The 20,437-nt window shown below is 36.7% G+C and overlaps 1 protein-coding gene across 1 annotated transcript in view; it reads right to left on the reverse strand.

Annotated features, from left to right (window-relative positions):
• FTO (fat mass and obesity associated) overlaps positions 1 to 20,437 on the reverse strand; it is a 186,316-nt gene that overhangs the window by 146,981 nt on the left and 18,898 nt on the right. The window contains exon 6 of the mRNA XM_009997471.1: positions 13,693 to 13,812. Coding sequence (XP_009995773.1) covers positions 13,693 to 13,812 — 120 coding nt within the window. The remainder of the gene's footprint in view (positions 1 to 13,692; positions 13,813 to 20,437) is intronic.

Consider the following 20,437-nt stretch of genomic DNA (forward strand, 5'->3'; position numbering starts at 1 on the left):
AGCATTTGTACAAGAGAAATAAAGTTAACCACAGGCCAGCAACTAAAAGCAGACAGCAGTTAAACAATCAAACAGAGAAGTCATACAGGGAGCTACAGTGCTATATGCGGAGTTCCCCCTGGAGCATGTACAGGAAAAAAAGTACCCCTAGAATTTTAGCATGTCTACTTTTTTTATCCCACAACATAGAACTAATTGTCCTCAGCATCTGAGCTGGATTCTTTGCATGCTGGAGCGGAACAAATATTACTTTTCACCTATGTGTCACAGCAAACATGAAAGATTATGACAAAAGCAAATCAGCACTAATCTTAGCACCCCACAGGGTTCTGAGCAAAAGACCAGAAAGAGCAAAAGCAAGCACACACCAGACAGTAACACAAAGTCATCAAATGAGCAGCTGGACTGGAGAATCTTGCCTCTGTGCTTCCACTTACTTGATAGTCATCTAATCTACTGAAGAGCAACATTAAAACACCCACAAATTTGGTACATATATTATTATTCCAATTTTCTGACAGATTGAACAACTTCATCCAGGAGTTCAGGCATTAAGCCCATAGCTGGTGACTGAATAAAAAAAAATATTTAAAAAGAGCTTTTATACACCAATGAACTCATATTGCAGCTCTGCAAAATATAACTTGTTAACACTTGAGCTCATTGCTAACACACTAGTCTGATGCTGAGTTTTCTTAAAACACCAAGTCAAGATCAGTTGTGTGTCTCTCTTGGAAAATGTGGAGACAAATGATCAAATCCCTTCACAATTCCCAAGACCACCATTTAAGATGAGAAGATACTACGACCCAAAGCTTGGAATACTGACCCCGCAGGTGAGCTGCTCCCCTTTCAATTTTGACTTAACATGAATGTTTTCATCCTTGCTCTTTGACCATTTTGTTTAAATGCAACATGCAAGTCCCAAACATTGCTGAGGACTCTGTGTATCAGCCCAATTCTCCTGTAACTGGCTTCTAGCAGTTTCAGGTACTACCAGAGAGGTTTTAGTGTGGAAAAACACCAATAAGGGAAATCCCACAGTTATTTCTCTATCCCCATACTTTAATAGATTTGGACAAGGTAGAAAGCCTACAGCATGAAGAAACTTCCAGGTGGAACATTTAGCTCAGCATTTGCAGTCAAGGAATGTGTTCCAGTCATATTTAGAGATGGGAGCAAAGCCAGTGCCACAGCATCCCTGTGTAAACCCTGGCAATTGTTGCAGACCTCTGGAAAGTCTTTGTAATTGAGACACAGCAACTCAGAAAACCCAGACACAAAACTGAATTCTGTTGGGGATGTAGGAACAATTACACATTCCGAGGACCGTGTGAAAAGCAAAAAGCCTTCATTGCTTCCCTCTCATCAGCTCCAGTCCTGTAAAGCACACAGCTCAGCAAGACGCAAAAAGCCTATGGTATTTAGAGCACGGCTTGAAATATTAGGGGAAGGGTAACTTCTGTGAAGTCACAACCTCTGAACAAACTGAAGACTTTTCAAATAGACCCTCCATTCTGAAAACACAGTCATGGGGAAACAGCTGGACAAGAATACCTACAGTATCTCCAGATCACCTGAAATGACAGCCAAATACATTGATACATTATAACGTGCCTGTATACGTACTTCCCTCCCCCCCCACTATTATATAAAATCTTTTCTGTAATAGATCTCTTCAAAATAGCTAAGAATGAGACACAGGAAGGTATCTGCTCTTTTAGCACCTAAGTAGGGAATGCCTTCTGTCACATGCTTTTGACTGTCCTTCCTTTGGTTAAGACATTTTCACTACTTTTAAACAGGGGATTTATGGAAGACTTATGCAATGCCAAGACAATTTATACATTCTAATGACTACAGTTTCAACACACTCTCCTCCCATCTCAAATTACTTAGAAGTAATTTTCAGATAAAACAGAAAACAAAAAACCATTAATTAAAAAAATAAATATCAAAGAAACATTGAAACAAACAAACAACACAATAAAAACCATAACACCAAAAAACCCCAAACCACAACTAAAAGCATGTACCTTTGACCTCTGGTAATTCAAATAGAGTGTTAATCACCAAAGGATTAACACCCTCTGCATTATAAATAACATAACCAGTCATCAGGAAATTATAACACCCCATATAACCAAGAAACACCATAGAATTATGCCCAAGCAGTGGGAGGTACTAATAAGCAGATGAGAAACAAATATATTGTATGAGTTAAGTGAGATTCCGCAGCTCCAAGTGTTACAAAGAACGGCTCAGTAGTTAAATGGAAAAACCTCTTTCCTTTATGAGTGCACATGTGCATGTGTGTGCACACATTTATGTATATAAACACAATTCTCACATTTTAAACACTTTATGCATTTTCTAAGTTGTTAAAAATGTATGTTTGTATAATCCCTCTTATTTTTTCTCTCTGGGTAATTTTGTTTATTGCATTTTGCCTGAACAACCTATTCCTCCTTTACTTGGCTCTGTAGCATATTAAATGCTGCACAACAGCAGCAATGAAAAAACACTAACTTTTTTAAAAGGAATGGAAAATAAAAAAATAATTAAAGAAATTGCTACCCTCAACATTCTGTTTTGAAGGAGAGACACCCCTACCTTATCTTCTGCCATCATCTCCATCACCACTTCTCCTACCCTATTTTCTCCCAAACTACATCACTACTTTTTACCCAGGAGCCTCTGTCATCCTTTCCTACTCTTTTTCAATCCTCCAGTCTTTTCCTGCCAAGCTTGCTTTCTGTTCCCACTGCATCCAAAGGTCTATTCCACCTACACACCCAGTTTCAAGTTTTCCGACCACTACAGCACTTCCAAACTCCTGTCCCAGGTGTCCTCATTCATGTTGCCTTTGGTTCTGTTGCTCTGCCAAGAGAAGAACTCCCAACCCCCCTTTCTCTGTTCTTCCTGCCTTTTGGCACATGCTGCCGCTCTCTCCTTGGCCAACTGCAACCTGCAATCTGCTGTCCTGCTTGTTTGCCCTCACCACACTAAGGTGAGGAATCTTTCAAAAATCTGTGCAGAAAAGCAAGTAAGTAAACACAAACATATTACATGAACTAAATGAGATGGGAAGTAGCACTCTCTCAGTACTTACTGTTTCCAGCTATTCCTTGCTCATCAATCTTCTCTTCTAACCTCTCTGGAGGGCCCCACTAAGACCAGGATCACAACGTTTTCTCAAGAGGAAAATCAGACCTATTCTTCAACATGGACTAGCAACTAATTTCATGGAAGAACCACTCTGTTCAAATTACTTTTTAATTTGTAACGATATTTTCTCTTGAAATCCAGAGATCAGAGGACAGCATTTTCACACTGTCACATTCACATCACACCAGTTCACTTTTCAAAGAATGATAGAAGAAGGTAGTGTCACATAGCCAGGTGACAAATCTGAAAGTAGGAAAGGCCAGCCTGGAATGAACATGGACAGGTCTTCCCAGGTATAAAAATCTTAAAATTAGATGGGGGGAAAAAAGAGCAGACTTTCTCAGCCTGACAAGCCTTTACAATCTAAACTGCAATGGAATTTCTCCTTTAAATCTTCAGTAAAAAGACACACTCCCGAAATTTGCTACTCCACATGGCAGAATAACCTAGCAAAATTCACCTTTTGCAAGACCACTATAAAAACCCACAGGATTTCTCCAACCTTGTGTCGTTCCGCAACTACAGAATACATGTTCTAAATGAAATACACTTTAAGGCTGTACCATGAGAAAAAGCACAGCTTAATTAAGTTAACTAAGCTGATTAAGTCATGCTCTTTCACCTATTACAGGAAGTATTTAGCCCCGGAGCCATCCTAAAGGCACCTCACACACTGTATGACATGTTTTAGAGAGATCCTGTATATATTTAGTCACTGTGGAAGAGGAAAAAGCAAACACCCCATATGTCAGCATGCCAACAAAAGAACAGAAAAAGTATCAGATGATACAGCAGCTGTTTACATCTTACTCTTGTCAGGAAGGTAAGTATTGAATTGCAAGGGAATAGATGAAGTTAAGAGAACATTACCCCAACACCTCAGATCTGACTGTTATAACTGCAGTAGGAACACACTCTCCAAAATCCTCAGTCACTGATACTATTACTGGAATCTTTATATGTTTACAAACAATTTGGACAAATATTTAAAATCTAATAGATCATGGCAGCCTATTTTTTTTTTAAAGTAAGATTAATCTTTCTCCTTTGTTGTATCTAAATGTGTTTTTATCATTAGAAGAATTATCTAAAAATGCCAATCCTTTAAAAATGTCTAAAAGCAGTTTCTAAAATAAAGACATAGCTAAATGGCATTATTCTTATCTTGGCTTTTGCCAGTACAGGGGTGCTGCTCTGTGTCTCATAAAGATTTCTGGCAGAGTGAGAAAACCTGGTCAGTATCAGAGTCTTTCCTGGGACCTGTCTGAAGTGTCGACAAGCTGCTAAGCTGAATATTAATACACTCTCCATCATCAAAAGCTGTTGCATACCCAAAGGATGAAAAATATTTTAATCAGCTTTCAGCTTGTCTAGTAGAAGTCAGTTTATTCCTTTGGGATTATACATCTATGTGCTCAATTTTTGTCTTTGTGTTCTCCCTCTCTCTCTCTATATATATATAACTTTTGAATCAAGCAGCAAAGAGCATAAATCTGCTGTTTTGTTAGAAAAAGCCAGCTAATGCCATCATTCAATTACAGTATTTTACATTTAACAAGAAAATGGAGAATACTAAACACAGAGAAAAAAGTTCAGAAAAAAAAAGTGGGACTTCTTTTGGTTTTTCAAATTTTGAGTTTATGAGTAATTAATCTGCTGTCTTGTCCACCATTTCACTTCCCCAATAGACTCCTAAGTTTTGATACTGTAAATTCACAACTCCTGTATCATAATGACCACCTGTGTAATTGATCCATGAATGTATGTTTGATAAATTTATGTATCAAGTATGTCCGACATGAAAGCCTAAAAAAAAAAATAATCAGTAAAAGAATAATGGTCTGAAAAGCCTTGACTGTAAAACTGTAATTGCTTGGTAACCTCTTCTTTCTCTACTATCATTCCCCTGAGAGACGAAGCCAGTCACTGTAAGGTTGCATTAATGAATATCCTACGTACACAAAACTTAAGAACTATATTTTTCCCTTTTCAAATCATGTGTAATGTTAATCCATTTTAAAGCATAGTAACATTTCAAACTAAGACACAGCCAAAACTTGTATTGGCCTTTGCATTGAAAATCTACATAAATGCAGTATAGAATTATTTTCACATTTCTTCAATTCTGCTTTCTTGGGGACAGATGTATTAGCTGTCTACACGTAACACCATGGTGCTCTTCCCTCTTCTATGTAAGAGATAGAAATATAAAGGCTATCTGCTTCAAGATTTTCAGTTACTTTATCATCTCAAGGAATCCTTGGAAGTACCACCTTTGTGTACTTCAGCACTACACAGCATCAGCATAAAGTGGTTTGTACAGGCTAATCTCACAAAGATTGCTATCCAAATCTTCAATCAGCAACACAACCATTCATTATTTTTGAGCAAAGGACTGAATTCCAGTGGGTTCCTTGAGATGACAGAGTAAACTTACTCTGTCATGTGCCTGAACTAAAAGAAAAATCTTATCATTCACTTATCCAAACCAAGTCCCACCAGAACATTGACAAAACAATTGACCTTCTAAGCTAGCTAGTGAAGCTTTAATCCATTATAATGTAGCACACAGCTTGAAGATTGAGCTAAAATAGAATTATTAGCAGTGTACATATGCATACATACAGACACAAATAATCACTTCAGTTTATTACACAATTATATTGCTCCCTAGATAGCTAGACAACATGAACTGATGCAGTATTCCCAGCTAGTAGCAGTGCAGTTTGCAGAACAGTGCATGCTAACATGAAGTGAGATTCATCTCGAGCACTGGGCACTGACACCATTCCTATTCACAAGCAAGAGTCCAACCTGCTCTCATCCTGTCTTTAAACATCCTTTCCTATTACTGAAACACAAAGTGAGCCCCAAGAAGAGAGATGCCATCAGTCAGATCATGGTAAACAATCACATTCTTTTACAGGAATCATTCAGAAGATTCACTACTCTTAATATTTATGCGTAGTAAGAAAGGAAAAGTGCAAAAAAAGATTCGCTGAGAAGCTCCTGGAAGCTAGAACCGGGAACTGCCAGGAGACAACTGGGGTCAGTCAAAACAGAGTTAGCTACTGCTGTCATATAGACAGGGACAGAAATTGCCTATCCGTAAATCTGGGGAAATCTATGGGCCAAATTCTACCATTTCCACTCAAGGTAGGAGGAAGGCAGACATTTCTTGGGTTCCTTCAGCACATTCTTTCCCCAGGATGCAGCCAAGAAGTAGCACTTTTTCATTTTCAGTCAAAATCATAGCCTTGTTTTATTGATGACGAATTTAAAATCAGAAATAAGAAGCAATCTAAAACCAAAGTAAGACCTCAATGTTTTGATCTCCCCACTGTTTCTAAAAACCCCATATAACTCATTTGCACAAGTTAAACAGAGGGTCAGAGAAATAATTAGCAACTAATCCTGGCCATACTGCTCTTCATGACAAGTACTGAAGCCAAGTTTTATTTCTTTATATCTAAAATGAGAGCTATAACTGTACGAAAGATGAAATAACTGCAGTCCTTTAGGAATTAGAAAGACTGATGATCAGATAGGAAAGAAAAGGTATAAACACAGCAATGGCAGCTTTTCAGGAGATGTCACCTCCCCCTTTGCTTACAAAAAATATTTGAAAGAAAAACAGCTGTATTCTGTTTTATAGTGGTTACATAGCCACTGAGATAACAATAGCAATAAAACCATGTTTAGCAATATTACTTGTATTCTTAAAACATGTAACATGTTTTAATTATTTTTAATTAAAATTACATAAAATGTAGCTGGTGACATTTGAGTCACACTGCCATTTGCTTTCACTTTAATTCAAAATCAGAACTTCCCCTAGTTGATAGCAATCACAGTAAAAATATTCTTGCCAAACCACTGTAACTCACACTTTCAACACCAAAACAAGCCTTTTTTGTATCTATGTAGCATGTCCATAAGCCTACATACACAAATATACAAATCCATAAGCTCTGTATCTGACATCTATGATTGCATAAATGAGAATCAGAAACCCCTTTAATGATAGTTAATAATCAAGTTTTATATAACATAGATACATAAACTTCAAAAACAAAGAAAAATTTCTTTTCAATAAATTATATTCTCAGTGTTTAAATTTTTTTTATTCTTTTTTTCTACTATGAGATAATTGATCTATTTAGCAATAGCACAATACTCCTACTGCACTATTTTCACAACAAATAAGCCTTGATAAACATATTTCTGATAAAAAGATGTTTTACTATTCCAATATATGCCCACCCAACATTCTGGGGAAAAAACAGTGGAAACAGCACACAGTTTTATACAATATACAGTAGCCCCATCATACCAACTCTGCTTTTACTAAAAACAATCGCATAGCTCCCATTAACAACAAAAGGGCAATACCAGGTTCAAAAATATCCATCCAGGACTGATACTGTGCTCACAGGGATGCAGCAGGAACTACAATCTGAGCTTTTCCCTCTCTGCCACATACCGGGTGACTTGCAGTTCTCCCAGACATAGTCTAATGCTCTCTAAACTCTTCCTATATTGTTTCTGCTGCCAAGAGCTGCAAGCTGTTGCTCCTGTTGCTCATTCCCTATAAACACCTTTTCTCAAAAGATAACTTGATAAAATTCAGAAGTTACATAAAGAAGTTAGTTAGAAGATTATCACAGTTAAAACACCAACATACCTGTATATGTATTTGTGTGCAGAAGCATGTACATACACATGCAGACATGCTATGGAACAGCTCTGGTAGTTTATCCACCATGAGAAAACTCTTCCATGTGATGAAGAATCCTGTTTCAGCCCCAGTGCTCAGCTCAGACACAGGGATTAATTTTAAAAATTTGAACACAAGACTGCACGCACAATTTTTATTTCTGCTGGTTGTGTGTTACATGTGTTTGTATTTTAAATGCTAACACAGACCTCATCACATTTTCCATCCAAGCAGATGTATATACCATACACAATCATATACATCCAGTTGTGTAAAAATATAGAGAAGACAACAGAAAGAAAACCCTATTACAGTTAAGAACAAGACAACAAATTCTCAGCATCCAAAACTGAAGCTCACCAAGACACAGCTGTGTGCACAACACCTACAAACATCAAACCTGCAGCTCAGATGCAAATCCACCTAGAAGGGAACTCCAACCCAGGCCCGCATGCCCACCTGCCTCACACCACTGGCACAGCACACACACCCAGGCACAGGATACACGCAGCTGCACAAGGCACCCATGTTCCTCTCATTTGTGCTATCAGAAATGCATCTCACTTTCCCATAGGACATATAGTGCCCTAAATTCTTCCTGGTTCATACCAGTTTACGTTATAACCTTAATATTTTCCTTCTGTTTCTCACAGTATGCTGGGTGAGTTGGAAAACTGCCCTTATAACAACTCCAGTTTATACCAGAAATGTTATAGTCATTCATATCAACAGAGCTTAGATTTCAACCAGCTCACAGAAGGGTTAAAAATAGAAAGTGCTTTCCACTGGTTTGCTCTGATGTTCCTGTAGATATTGTCACTGGATGTATCCTCAGTAGAATTCTATTCAACACCTCTGTCTTTAAGTACAAAGCTGTAGGCTGTAGAAGCTTTAGGAAACATAAGTATCCTTTTTTCTGGTGCACAGTATCTGTGTGTGAAATTCTCTAAAGGGGTTTAAGTATTTACCCTGAACACTATCAGACAGTTTCTAAAATTTTCCTTACCCTGTTGCAAAAACACTTCAAAGAGAATCATAAACACAGTCCTTTGTGCTTTCAGCACTCACTTTGTTTTGAAAGCTTAAGTCTGAATTCCCTCAGAATTGTAATTTTTTTTTTTTTTTCTGAAATATGTACTACTTTTTTTTTTAAAAAAAATTAAGATTGGTAGTGATTCTACTACACACAATGCTGAATCCTTTCTTCCATTTCTGAAAGCTAAAAAATTGGGGTCAAAGAAATTCATGAAAAAAAACCAAACCAAACCCAAAAAACCCACAACAAAACAAACAACCAAGTCTCCATGATCAGGTTTTCTTGTGGTTTAAGATAAAAGGTGCATTTTCAGAAACATGTGAATCCAAGTCTACATAAAATATAAACCTGTCAAAAATACATTTATTTAAAAGGTCTGGCCTAAACAGATAAGAAGAACTCAACAAGAAAAGAAATATGGTTAAAATTTGGGTCTTTGAGCTGCCATATTTGCCTACTTTAGGCAGCTCATGCCCCTGCAACCAAGGGGTGTGACACTGCAAGGTCTAAACAGCAGGGAAAAGTCAAAAAAGAAATCGCAATAATTCCTCAGAATTTCTTCAATTTTGGCTGACAAGGTCAAATCAGTTCAAACAAATTAAATTACTCAGCATTTTCTGAAAAAAACAACAACAAAAAACAACAAACCAACAACTACAAACAACCTTTATGTGATCCCAGCATCTTTTAACAAAAAAATATAAATAAATAAATAAGTACTTGGCTAAGTGCTTTAAGTGCCAAAATCTACAAAAACTAGGAGGATTCTTTTTAAAAGCATACTTTGTCTTACAGGTTTTCATGGTCATTCTGGAACTGAAACACTGATTTAAATACGTATCTAAACTCTTGTTTTAATTCGAAAAAAAATCATATGGCTCTTGGCTGAGATTTTATAGCTCAAGTTTCAGCCAATTCTAACTGTCAGCCTGCAAGTCCCTGACAATAGTGGCTTAGAGCTGAAACTATGACATGTTTTACATGTAGCAGTAGTAGTAAACAATGAAATAGATCTCAAAAAGGAAAGAAAACAATATTTATAAGCAAATAGCCTTGCTCTCTGATTTCAGTTCAGTTATATAAACTGATAAATCATGCTGTTGAGAATAAGAGGAATAATAACTTGACTAGGAAATATAGTTTTTACTAAGTTTTACAAATTAAGATGAAAGTTGTGCAGCACATAATTTAACATAAAATACCATTTTGCTCCTATAACTACATAGACTGTGCACACTTCTGCTTTTATTACACTACTTTAATAAATTAAAAGGCATGCTAAATTTCATTATCATTAGCTGTATTATAGGATGTCAAAAAGTAAAACAAATGGTGTAACAATTACTTGTGTTTCAGTTAGACCATTACAAATGAGTTCTTTAAGATCTATGTTTCATTTCTTTAAGTAGATCCTTTACTGTAGGCATTTAAGCTCTTAAATATAACTGCAAGTCAGTCATACTTTTCTCCCCATTTTAGTTCTACAATTCTTTTCATCTTGCCAAATTCCTCCATAAATAGGTGGGATTAAATTGAGCCTAGCCTACCTAACATAATTATATATGTTGTGATTTTATACTGCAATGAAACTGATACATTTTAATAATCCCAGTCCTGGCTCTTACCCCACAAAAGTCAATAAAAGTTATTAAGGCCAACTGCTATATAAATACATGGCTACATTGCTAAATGGACTGTCAAAGCAGGAAATACAGTTCACACCATATAGCACTACTAGGGTCCTCAATTTTTATATATATATATTTTAAGGAACATTAGATATGTCTAAAAAGTATTTAAAGTTCTGATTTTTAAGTATAATCATGTATGTTTACTTTTCATTCCACAAAGAAAAACCACTCCATTGATCTATATTTTACTTACTCCAACGTGATTCAGTCTAAAACAAAACAAAGACTGTAGGTATTCTGCAGTTGTTACTGATTTAGCAGAGTGTTAAAAGACTATCCTAGCTAAAATAAATGTCAGATTGCAAGGTTTGCATGATATCAGACCCTGAGAGACAAATTGTCTCTCTGCTGAATCTCAGAACAGCTACAGCAAGACTTCCTCACATCACATGAGACTTTAGCTTTTCAGACTTCTCTTTACCCAGAAAGCAAAGCTTGTACAGTCTTTTTTCAAATGGTAACTCTTCCTTTGAATTCAGCAAGCATTTATCCTGATGTTGCAGATGATAATGTGTTAATCTTGGATGACTTTTACAAAAAAACCCAACTCTCCAACATTTGAATAGCCTTCATATTTTCAAGGGAAGGGGAAAAATAGAAGATTGGTTAAACTGCTTTGGATTTAATGTTTCATAAATTCATGAGGTAATATTGTGGGAAATGTGATGTTTTATCAGAATGTCATTCAAATGAAAGGTTTAACATTTACATCACAAGAGCAAGCTCTACAGTAAAAATATCCTCAAGGAAAGAAATGCCAGGAATAAATATTATGATTAAATTGTGCGATTGCTATAATGTACAAAAATATTAAATAAAGCCCCAAGGTATGAAGAAACGGGGTTAAACTTTCTGCAGTATCATACTCTGCTGTGACATTGGAGTAATTACAATTAGTCGAATCAGAAATTATTTAGGAAATTTTCATCTTCAGAATTGCCTTGCTGAACAAAGGGGGGAAGGGGAGGCACCCAGGGACACCCAGACTGACCTTGATATCATTCTAGACACATATATAAAAAAAGTCAAGAGTTCAGCTCTTACAACAAAGTAATAAAAATACATTAAGTATTTTTTTAAAGAAAATTCCTTTCAAACAGCAATACTCTTCTGAGACAAGATCAACAATTTAAAGATATTTTTACTTTTAGCATTTCTACAGTATTTTTAATTTTTTTTTAAAAAAAGAATCATCCAGCTAATATTAGAAATCTGGAGAAAAAACAACGACTCTAGACTGGGTACCTTCAGAAATACCTTTTTTATTTAACTTAATGCTGTGGAAGCTAAGCATGCACCAAAACACTGCACTTTTTATGTTAAATTGCTGTTGAATTTGTTAACCCACAACTGATTTCCTGTGTTATGGAATCTTAGAGATTACAGCTAACTTGAAGTAACAAGGATAATTCTTGATGTTAATGCTACATTTCTATGTATTTTTATTAACTCCGTGCTTGTCGCATTAAAACTACGGCTCAACATTGCCCCCTACTGTCGTCTTTTGAAATACTAAAGCACAAAATGCAGGTTAAATCCGAAAAAAACCCACCCTACCTCCAAATCCAACTACAGTAAGCACCAAATTTACTTAGACTCTCAACAAAGCAGACATTCTCAATTAACATTCTCTTCTGTCTCCTTCAATAGCTGAAATTAATTGTGATTAATATGTTATAAGTCATAAAACATTAAAAGACATTTTTAAAGTTTAAATTAGAAGCAGCTTCTGTCTTGGCCCAACCTTCAGTTTGCTGATAAATATCATCCTGAGGCCTGCTGAAAGGAGATACACTGACGCCACCATGTTTCTAATTAGAGACACATGGCAATGTCACACCAATTGCAGAAAACCTAACCCTTGAGAATTCCTGAGTTTGCTGTTTTTCCATGTTCTCAAAACACAATGGATATAAAATAACAATCAAACATTCATGTCTCTACCTCATCTAAGCCTGTGTTACAAGAAAGTAAGTTGTCATTGGAAAGAAAAACAAACCAAAATATTTTTTTATTCTTATTATAAAGGTCGTTCAAGAATGTGAGCACACAAGAACACAAAAATGAGGAAAAAACCCTACAAAACCAAGTTAGAAGTAATTTCCTCTTGTAGGAAAGTTCAATTTTCACTCATTCCTTGCAGCAACTGATTTCACAAATTAAAGTTCCACCTTTCCTCACTTTTTCTTCAAGTCTCAAACCAGCCACTGCTGGAAAAGCTTGAAACGTGTGAGCAGGTTAAGGAGTCACATCATTTTCCTCAAAACTCAAGAGCATACTCTTTTTGCACCATACTTCCAGAGATTCAGAAACATCTCTACCACAAATCATACTCAGCATCCTTTTCTAAGGCAACTACAGGCAAATTGAGGCTTATGCTTCACCAGCAGCAATGGCTGAGAAGCAGCTTCTACTGCAGACGTGTGGACAAGAGCAAGCCATGTCTGCGTGTACAGTTCCTCCTGTGCACAACCCTAGCAGCAGGCAGGCTGGAAACTGCACTGAACATTTACACTAAACAAGTCTCCCAACTCTGTTTCTACTTGGGGAGCAGCAGCAAGCAGGCTAACAGTGCTTTTCCACTGAGCCTGTTTTCACAGAAAGAAGGGATGCACTTCCAACTATGCAGGAAGCATGGCCACTGAAGTTATGCAAGAAACTAACCTCCCTTTGTTGATTCCAGCTATGATGTGAGTGTGCAAGGACACCAGAACCCTGGCACTGGCAGAGTTGTCTGTCCTGGTGTATGAAAAATCTGGCAGTGCACAGTTTCATATACCACCCAGTGTGATGCAATATATGCTGGCCATCTTACAGGGCTGTCAAACTTCAAAATCAAGCAAAGTCAGGAAATACCTAAAATCTCCTCCTGTTTTTTTGGATCTTATTTTGCTCACATTCCTCCTGGCTACTGACGGGGAGAAAAGTAAGAGGAGGCAGTGGAAGGCTGGCATTGATTTGACTTTTCATATGTTCTGAATAAAGCTTAAATCCCGTTACTACAGCACAATTAAAAACATAATTGTGAGTGCTCTCAGAATGAAGCTCTAGAGGCTTTAGACTATAAAACTAGTACTTACCATAATCTCCATTTTTCTCCAAAATTCTTCCAACTTAGCCATAGGCTTAAGCCACCAATCAGTGCACTTCAAATACCGCTTGCCTTGAAACCAAAACTGTCTAAGCCACTCAAATTCAACCTGTAAGATAAAATCATATGGTAGCATAAGCCTCTCTGTTCATTATTTGGGGCAGGAATGGGGTAATGGTCATGTGTGAATTCAGACATAACTAAAAAAATCCCATGGAAAAGGAGGTGACCAAAGTATCAATTTCTAAATGCACCCTTACATCCAGTTGTTTATTTTATTTCTGTGCCATGTGAATTTGTGAAACAAGCTACACCCTTAAAATCTAGAGAGATGCAAACCCAGCTTTCCTCCTTATATGTGGTACATGCCCAAAGAACGTTAAAAGTTCAGATTTACTCACAATTTAGCCAAATATGTACCAACTCCAACTTATTTTGATTAACAGTGTGGGTTTGAAAATATTTCAGTCATATAAAAGATTGAAAAAAAAACTTGCAATCATAAAATTGCTAGAATGCAGCAAACCACTCTAGAATAAGAGCATTATAATGAAATATAGTTTCTCATACTTTGTCAAATAATCTGGTTAACAGATAGGCTACCAATAACTTTTGGATTCACTTGACCTGGCATCTGAAGAAACAGGCCTCAATTGTTTTTCTGGGACAAACCTTGTGTGGAAACTGCTTTACAAAGAAAACAAACCCCTCACTGAACCAATAAAAATTCCATCAGGAGCAAGCAAATACTTTTATTCAGAATGTGAAACACAGCAAATGATGCAATACTTTACTAGCTGGGGTTTTAAAAAAATAATATGGACGACCCATCAACTTTAAGACAAGAGAAATATTAGCTTACTAAAACAATATAAATATATGACTCATCCAATATCCTTCAAGCAAAATAATTCCATTTATCATAATTTCTACAGAGCTTTTCTCCTTTAATAGTAGTCCATAGTTCTGGTCTTGAAAATTGTTTTTTACATCAAGTTCAAAGCTAATATAATCATTATTTGTATCACACAGAAGTTTGTTTACCTCTGCTTAGCTCTGAGGGCACAAAGACAACCTGCCAAGGTGAAAGAAGAAAATTGCCCAAAGCTTTCTTTCCTGCAAGGGTGAACAGAATGGCTACAGAAACCAGAAAGTGTTTCAGTTAACATTAACTAGACGTTTGGTCAATATATATTAAAGATAATAATAAAAGCAACTTACATTTGAAATGAATAAAAAAAATATTAATGCAACTTTGCTGGTAAAATATAACAACACAATTAGTTGGCAGCATTCGATCTTAGTATATTTTAAAAAGCTTGACAGCTAGCCTACTGACTTTTTAGAACAGAAGTTTGATGACTTCCTTACTAAAAAAAGCTGAGGGGAAGTTTGCTTCCTCTACAGTATTAGCAAGGTATGTAGGATTGAGTTATGGTTTGTTAAAAAAAATCATTTCACACAGTTTTGGGAAGGCTGACCATACTGACAATGCCGCTAGAGTTTCAAGCACTCGATAAGTTTTTCTCCCTCCTCTTGTTTTTACTGGTTTCTAACACACAAAGGCTCTAGCATATGAGTTCTGGCAAATAAATTTAATGAAACAGAATCACATCAGGCCATTACCAGTGAAAAACATTTAAAAAAAAATAAAATCAATGTTACAACATGGTTCATCAGGACAGGAATTTATTTCAGTCCATCTGATTTTTGACTAGTCATACTGATTTGTTAGATTCCAGCCTAATGCAAGTCTGGCACCTTGGCCATATTTTAAATATATCTAGATCCACTGTAGAATATACAACTTGACACAGATGAGCTGCTTTTTAGGTGCAGCAGGTCAAGTTTAGCAACAGGTTAGTAAATTTTCTGCAAGATTAGCTGGTCTCATGAGAGGCCAGTGTACCAAATTGCAACACGTGGCTGTTCAAGGATGTGGACTACCATTTAACAGGGCTCTCAAACTCAGGTCCACATTCATCTCAACGTCTCCGTTTAACTCTGAGTTAATTAAATGGGGTTTGGGGAGAAAAACATTGCACCAGCCAACACAGCCATCAAGCTCCTTGACAAGTGACTGCTCTGAACAAGTAACTGTTGATTCTGAAAAAAAAATAAAAAATCTTGATGAGGTAATGGTGACACTGTTTCTTTAACACTCTATCCTTGCTTTAGATACATGCAAGCATAAAGAGTTTTCCTAAAAATCTCCAGAGAGTTTTGCTAAGTTTGTTTGGTATTTTTCATTAACACACGAAGACTTTTTACACCACATCCATTACTAAGTACCCAAACACACACTATCTGCTTTCCAAGTTCTCTTAATAGCTGCATGTCCCAAGGCTTTCACCGAACTCTATTTAGCAATGTGTTTTCCTGTAGCAGGAAGGCACTCCTATTGGCTTGTCTCCTTCCACAAACAGGAGGAGCTGTACCAGGAAAAAAACCTCTCAACAGTCAAGATTGGAAAGAAACAAAAAGCTCATCTCTAGCCTAAGTGAAACTGAGGTTACAGATCATCTTCTGTGACAAAACTCTCAGGTTAAGGGGTCTTGCCAAGGGTTTTGTCAAATAGTTTATTTGGAGACTTCCATATATCAGACCTAACTTCAGTCACCATTAGAAGGCATTTTACATGACTGAATAGGACACAGCCTAAACATATTAACATATAAAACCATACTTGCTGAGTGTGTTTTAGGAAAAATTTTAATCTCTTAATTTTCACTTATGACTTACATATGACTTCCTGTGCAAGTAAACTCAGAATCAGGCCTCATGTGTCTAACCTCAACATATTTTGAAGTTGTCCTTTAAACAATGATTAAAGGCCAATTTTAGGTTATAGTCAATACTGGATAGTAAAAGGCCAACAGCAGCATTTGACATTTTGTGAGGCAGTGATCCTCAATTATTTAAAAGTATTGGTTATTAAATGCCACACATGTAGGTGATCTATATTTTCTCTCCTCCATACCAGCCAGCCACCAACCATGCTGTCAGCTCACTGTGATGTACTAACACAGATTAACCTTCCTTTGGCCGTGCATAATGCTATCCTTTCTCAGCAGTGACCTCAGTGTCTCTAACACCACATACCTTCAGCTTAGCTAGCCCAGGCTTTTCTATGCCCCTGCCCATTCACCACACCAAATTTACCTACTGCTGCCCTAAAAATAGATTTGCTGAAGGCAAATTTCACAAGCAGCAGAGCAACCAGTTCAGTCCTAAGCTATAGTCATGACACTTGGGATTTTACAACCATGGCTGAGGGGAAACCCTGACAAGGACAAAACCTGACCTTTTCCAACTTCAGTACTTACTTTGAAACCTGCTACATTTTCAACACAATCTTCAGAAGCTAAAAAGCTTCCTATAGTGTTTTACGTCAAGAACATCCACTGCTGGCAAATAAAGAAGCCTCAAAACTACCTCACACAGCATTAACTACTATTGGATTTTACATTATTTAGAGCAAAGAAAAAATTTTTTCTTTGAAATGTGAAGAATAGGCTGGCAATGATCTTTTCTGCAATTTATTTTTATATGTGTGAGCTTTTATATCATCTAACAGTGTTTTATTACTTCAAAAAGGATTTCCTTGACAACAGGTTTCTCCAGGTCCCGTGCAGCTCTATCTGGGATATACCCAATAGCTGTATACATTTTGGAAAGCCAAGTGCAATGCAGTTGAGGCAAGAGATCCACATTCAGTGAACTCTGCAAGACCATTTACTTCAGGATAAATTATTACTGGCCAAACAGCAATAATCAGATTGCTTCAAGAGGTAACTTCCTTCCATCTCTAACATCATGTGTGCATTGCTAGGCTACTGCACTTCACAGCTGTCCAGGTAGTTACTTGTGTTCACTCTGCTAGACTCTGTTCTCTGGATACCCTGCCACTCAAGTGTTTGTTCAGACTTCAAGCAAATAAGCTACTCAGACAACCACTACATGTGAACACCCTTGATTAAGGATATCTTAAGTTACAACTAGAGAGTACATACTGGGAGTGAAGTGACTCACACATCTAACAAATAGCACATACCCTGCAATGACTCAAATTCCTTTGAAGGCTGTTCTAGTGAGGGAGACCATGGCAACAAAGCTAAGTCTAAAGAAACATTAAACTTGTACCTGGCTGCCCACTAGAGATGCTAAAAACCTTTTCAGGTTAGCACCTTACATTTTCAACAAGAACACCTCTGTCAAGAACCAAGACAGGGCTCTCACAAATAAACTCTGGGAAACATAACAGAGGTGAAGACATCCCCCAGATACTCACCCACACCTTAAACAGAGGTTTCTTGCCCCACAGAAAAATGGAAAAAACTAAGCCTCCACCTACGCTTCAGATCTGCAGTTCAAACTCACTTTATCAGCACAGCAAGTCAATCTTCCTGCCCAGGAATACAAAAGTGAAGGTACAGAATCATACCTCATTCTTTCAGACTTGTTCTTAGTCTTTTTCCCCTCCAGCAGAAACAGATAATTCATCCAGACCTCATTTGGCAGAGCAGTTAATTTCAGCACAGACTGTGAATCTGTGGTAAACTACTATATTTTAGCTTAGTCACACATAGCCTGCTGGTACTGTGATGGTTCAGTTCCAGTTAATGACCTCTGATGACTACTTCAGAGGTGCCAGCAAGAAGGGTAAAAAAAACAAACCTGCTGCATTTCAGGAAGATAAAGAATCTAGAACAATGGCTGCATCTAATTATCTGAGTTAAACCTTGTGAAGAACTTCAGTTATGATAACACTTCAAAATAAAATACAACCATACCACCTCCTCTAGAGATGGGAATACTACCTTACTTCAAGCTCATGATCTCTGGTCCAAAAGAACAGGGGGAAAAATAAACAAAAAACCCAAGGAGGTTTAGAACTAGCACAGAAAGCTGTATATCTGAACAGAAATACCCAAGCATAACTGGGTGACAGTTCTTCATTTATTCCATGTTTAGCATTTTGTGCAATTTTGTGTTATGTATTTACAATTATAGGAAACTAAGGAAAAAATCTAAAATGTAACAGGAACCAAATCCTGACCACACTGATGAGATGGAAGACTCATTTTCATTGTTAAACAGTTTGAGTCTTTAAACAAACTAAACATGGTCTTGTTCTTCTTGTCCCTAAAAACAAATTTAAGCTAAAACCTGAAAATACAACGATTTATCATACAAGCTTTTACATCTGTAAAAAATTTGAATTAGCCTTGCAGATCCACATGTTTTCCACTTCAGTGATGTTCAAAAAAGAGAAGTGCATTTACCACGCTGATAAGCCACTAGTAATTTTGTCTACTTGTGCAGCAAATAAATGAAATTTACCTAGCACTCTAACATATGGAATTTATCCTTCCAGTAACAATGTGACCTTGGGAAAAAAGAAATTTAAAAAAAGAAAAAAAGAGGTGAGTGGATATTCTCTTCTCAAATGAAATATAGGTCCAATGTGTTTACAAAGTCTAAATGCACAACATGTACAAGTTAAACAATGATTCCTGTTACAGTATATGCCATATGTGTAACAGGAAACATCCCTGTATGTCACACAGCAAAATTATTCAGGTGACTGCAAACACCAGGGGCTAGTCTCTCACCTGATGTAAACGGCACATGCCTTTGATGTTAAAGGACCCATGCAAATTCACACCAGCTGTGCCTGTGGCCCTAGCTGTGCAAACCACATATGCGTATAGTTTTATGGACTGAGCCTGATTAATGTTTTGTAAAACCCTGCATGCATCAGACTTCTTTAAACTGCCCTAGGAGCTCTTTTGCTAAAAGCTAAAGGTACAAATCTTTACCATCGCCAAACTCAACTTTACCAATTAGAAACACAAGACAGGTAAAAATGTATTCTAATAAATTTTAGTAACAATAGACTATATTCCTCAGCAGATAGCAATTTAAACAGTTAACACAAAACCTACTTTGAGTGAAACTTACTTATGTACTACTATACAGCTTCTAAGAGGGATGATACTCATCTTCCTAAAAAAACAGCACAGCTCCTTCAAAATGTCTGAATATAGAAAAAAATGCTGATATTTACACAAAAAGGGGGTTAAAGTTTGCATTAACTGGTTGCTATGGCTGTTTTTAAAGAGAGTTGATCATCAGTGCTTTACAGTCAAGAACAGCTGAAAACTTTGTTTCAGGTAGAAGGACTGCTGTCCCAGAGCAGCTAAACAATCTGTTATCTTAAAATCCTAATACATAGCCTTGACTAAATTGTCTCTAACTTTAAAAAAAATAAATAAAAATAATTACCATCTTCAGAACCACTACCCTTGTAAGAAGACTCAAGTCTATTGAGTCACATTCCTGAATCTATTCACTAACAGAGAATAAGCCAAATTACATTTCTGTGTGAAACTGCCTACATTTATACCATAGGAAAAATTATCTGTTTCTGCAGTCTCCAAAAATACTGATATTTTCAGTTCATTTGTCATATCAATGTGTTTGTTAAGACTCCAGACCTGTACTTCAAACAAGAAAGCAATGCCAGCTACAGTGGAATCCTGTGAAAGTGTATTGCTGCACTTGCATATGTTGTAACACAGAATGACCTGTTTAAACGTCTTCCTCATCATTATTTCCACTGTATTTTCCTCAGAAAGTAATTTAAAGCACATACAATTGTGTCAAACCTGGTATTCTGTAAAAACCTGGTTCAACACCTGATAAACTAAACAATTTTACGTGCTCTTTCC

This window comes from Chaetura pelagica, unplaced genomic scaffold (genome assembly GCF_000747805.2).
Source record: "Chaetura pelagica isolate M959 unplaced genomic scaffold, ChaPel_1.0 scaffold425, whole genome shotgun sequence".
NCBI classification, from domain to species: Eukaryota; Metazoa; Chordata; class Aves; order Apodiformes; family Apodidae; genus Chaetura; species Chaetura pelagica.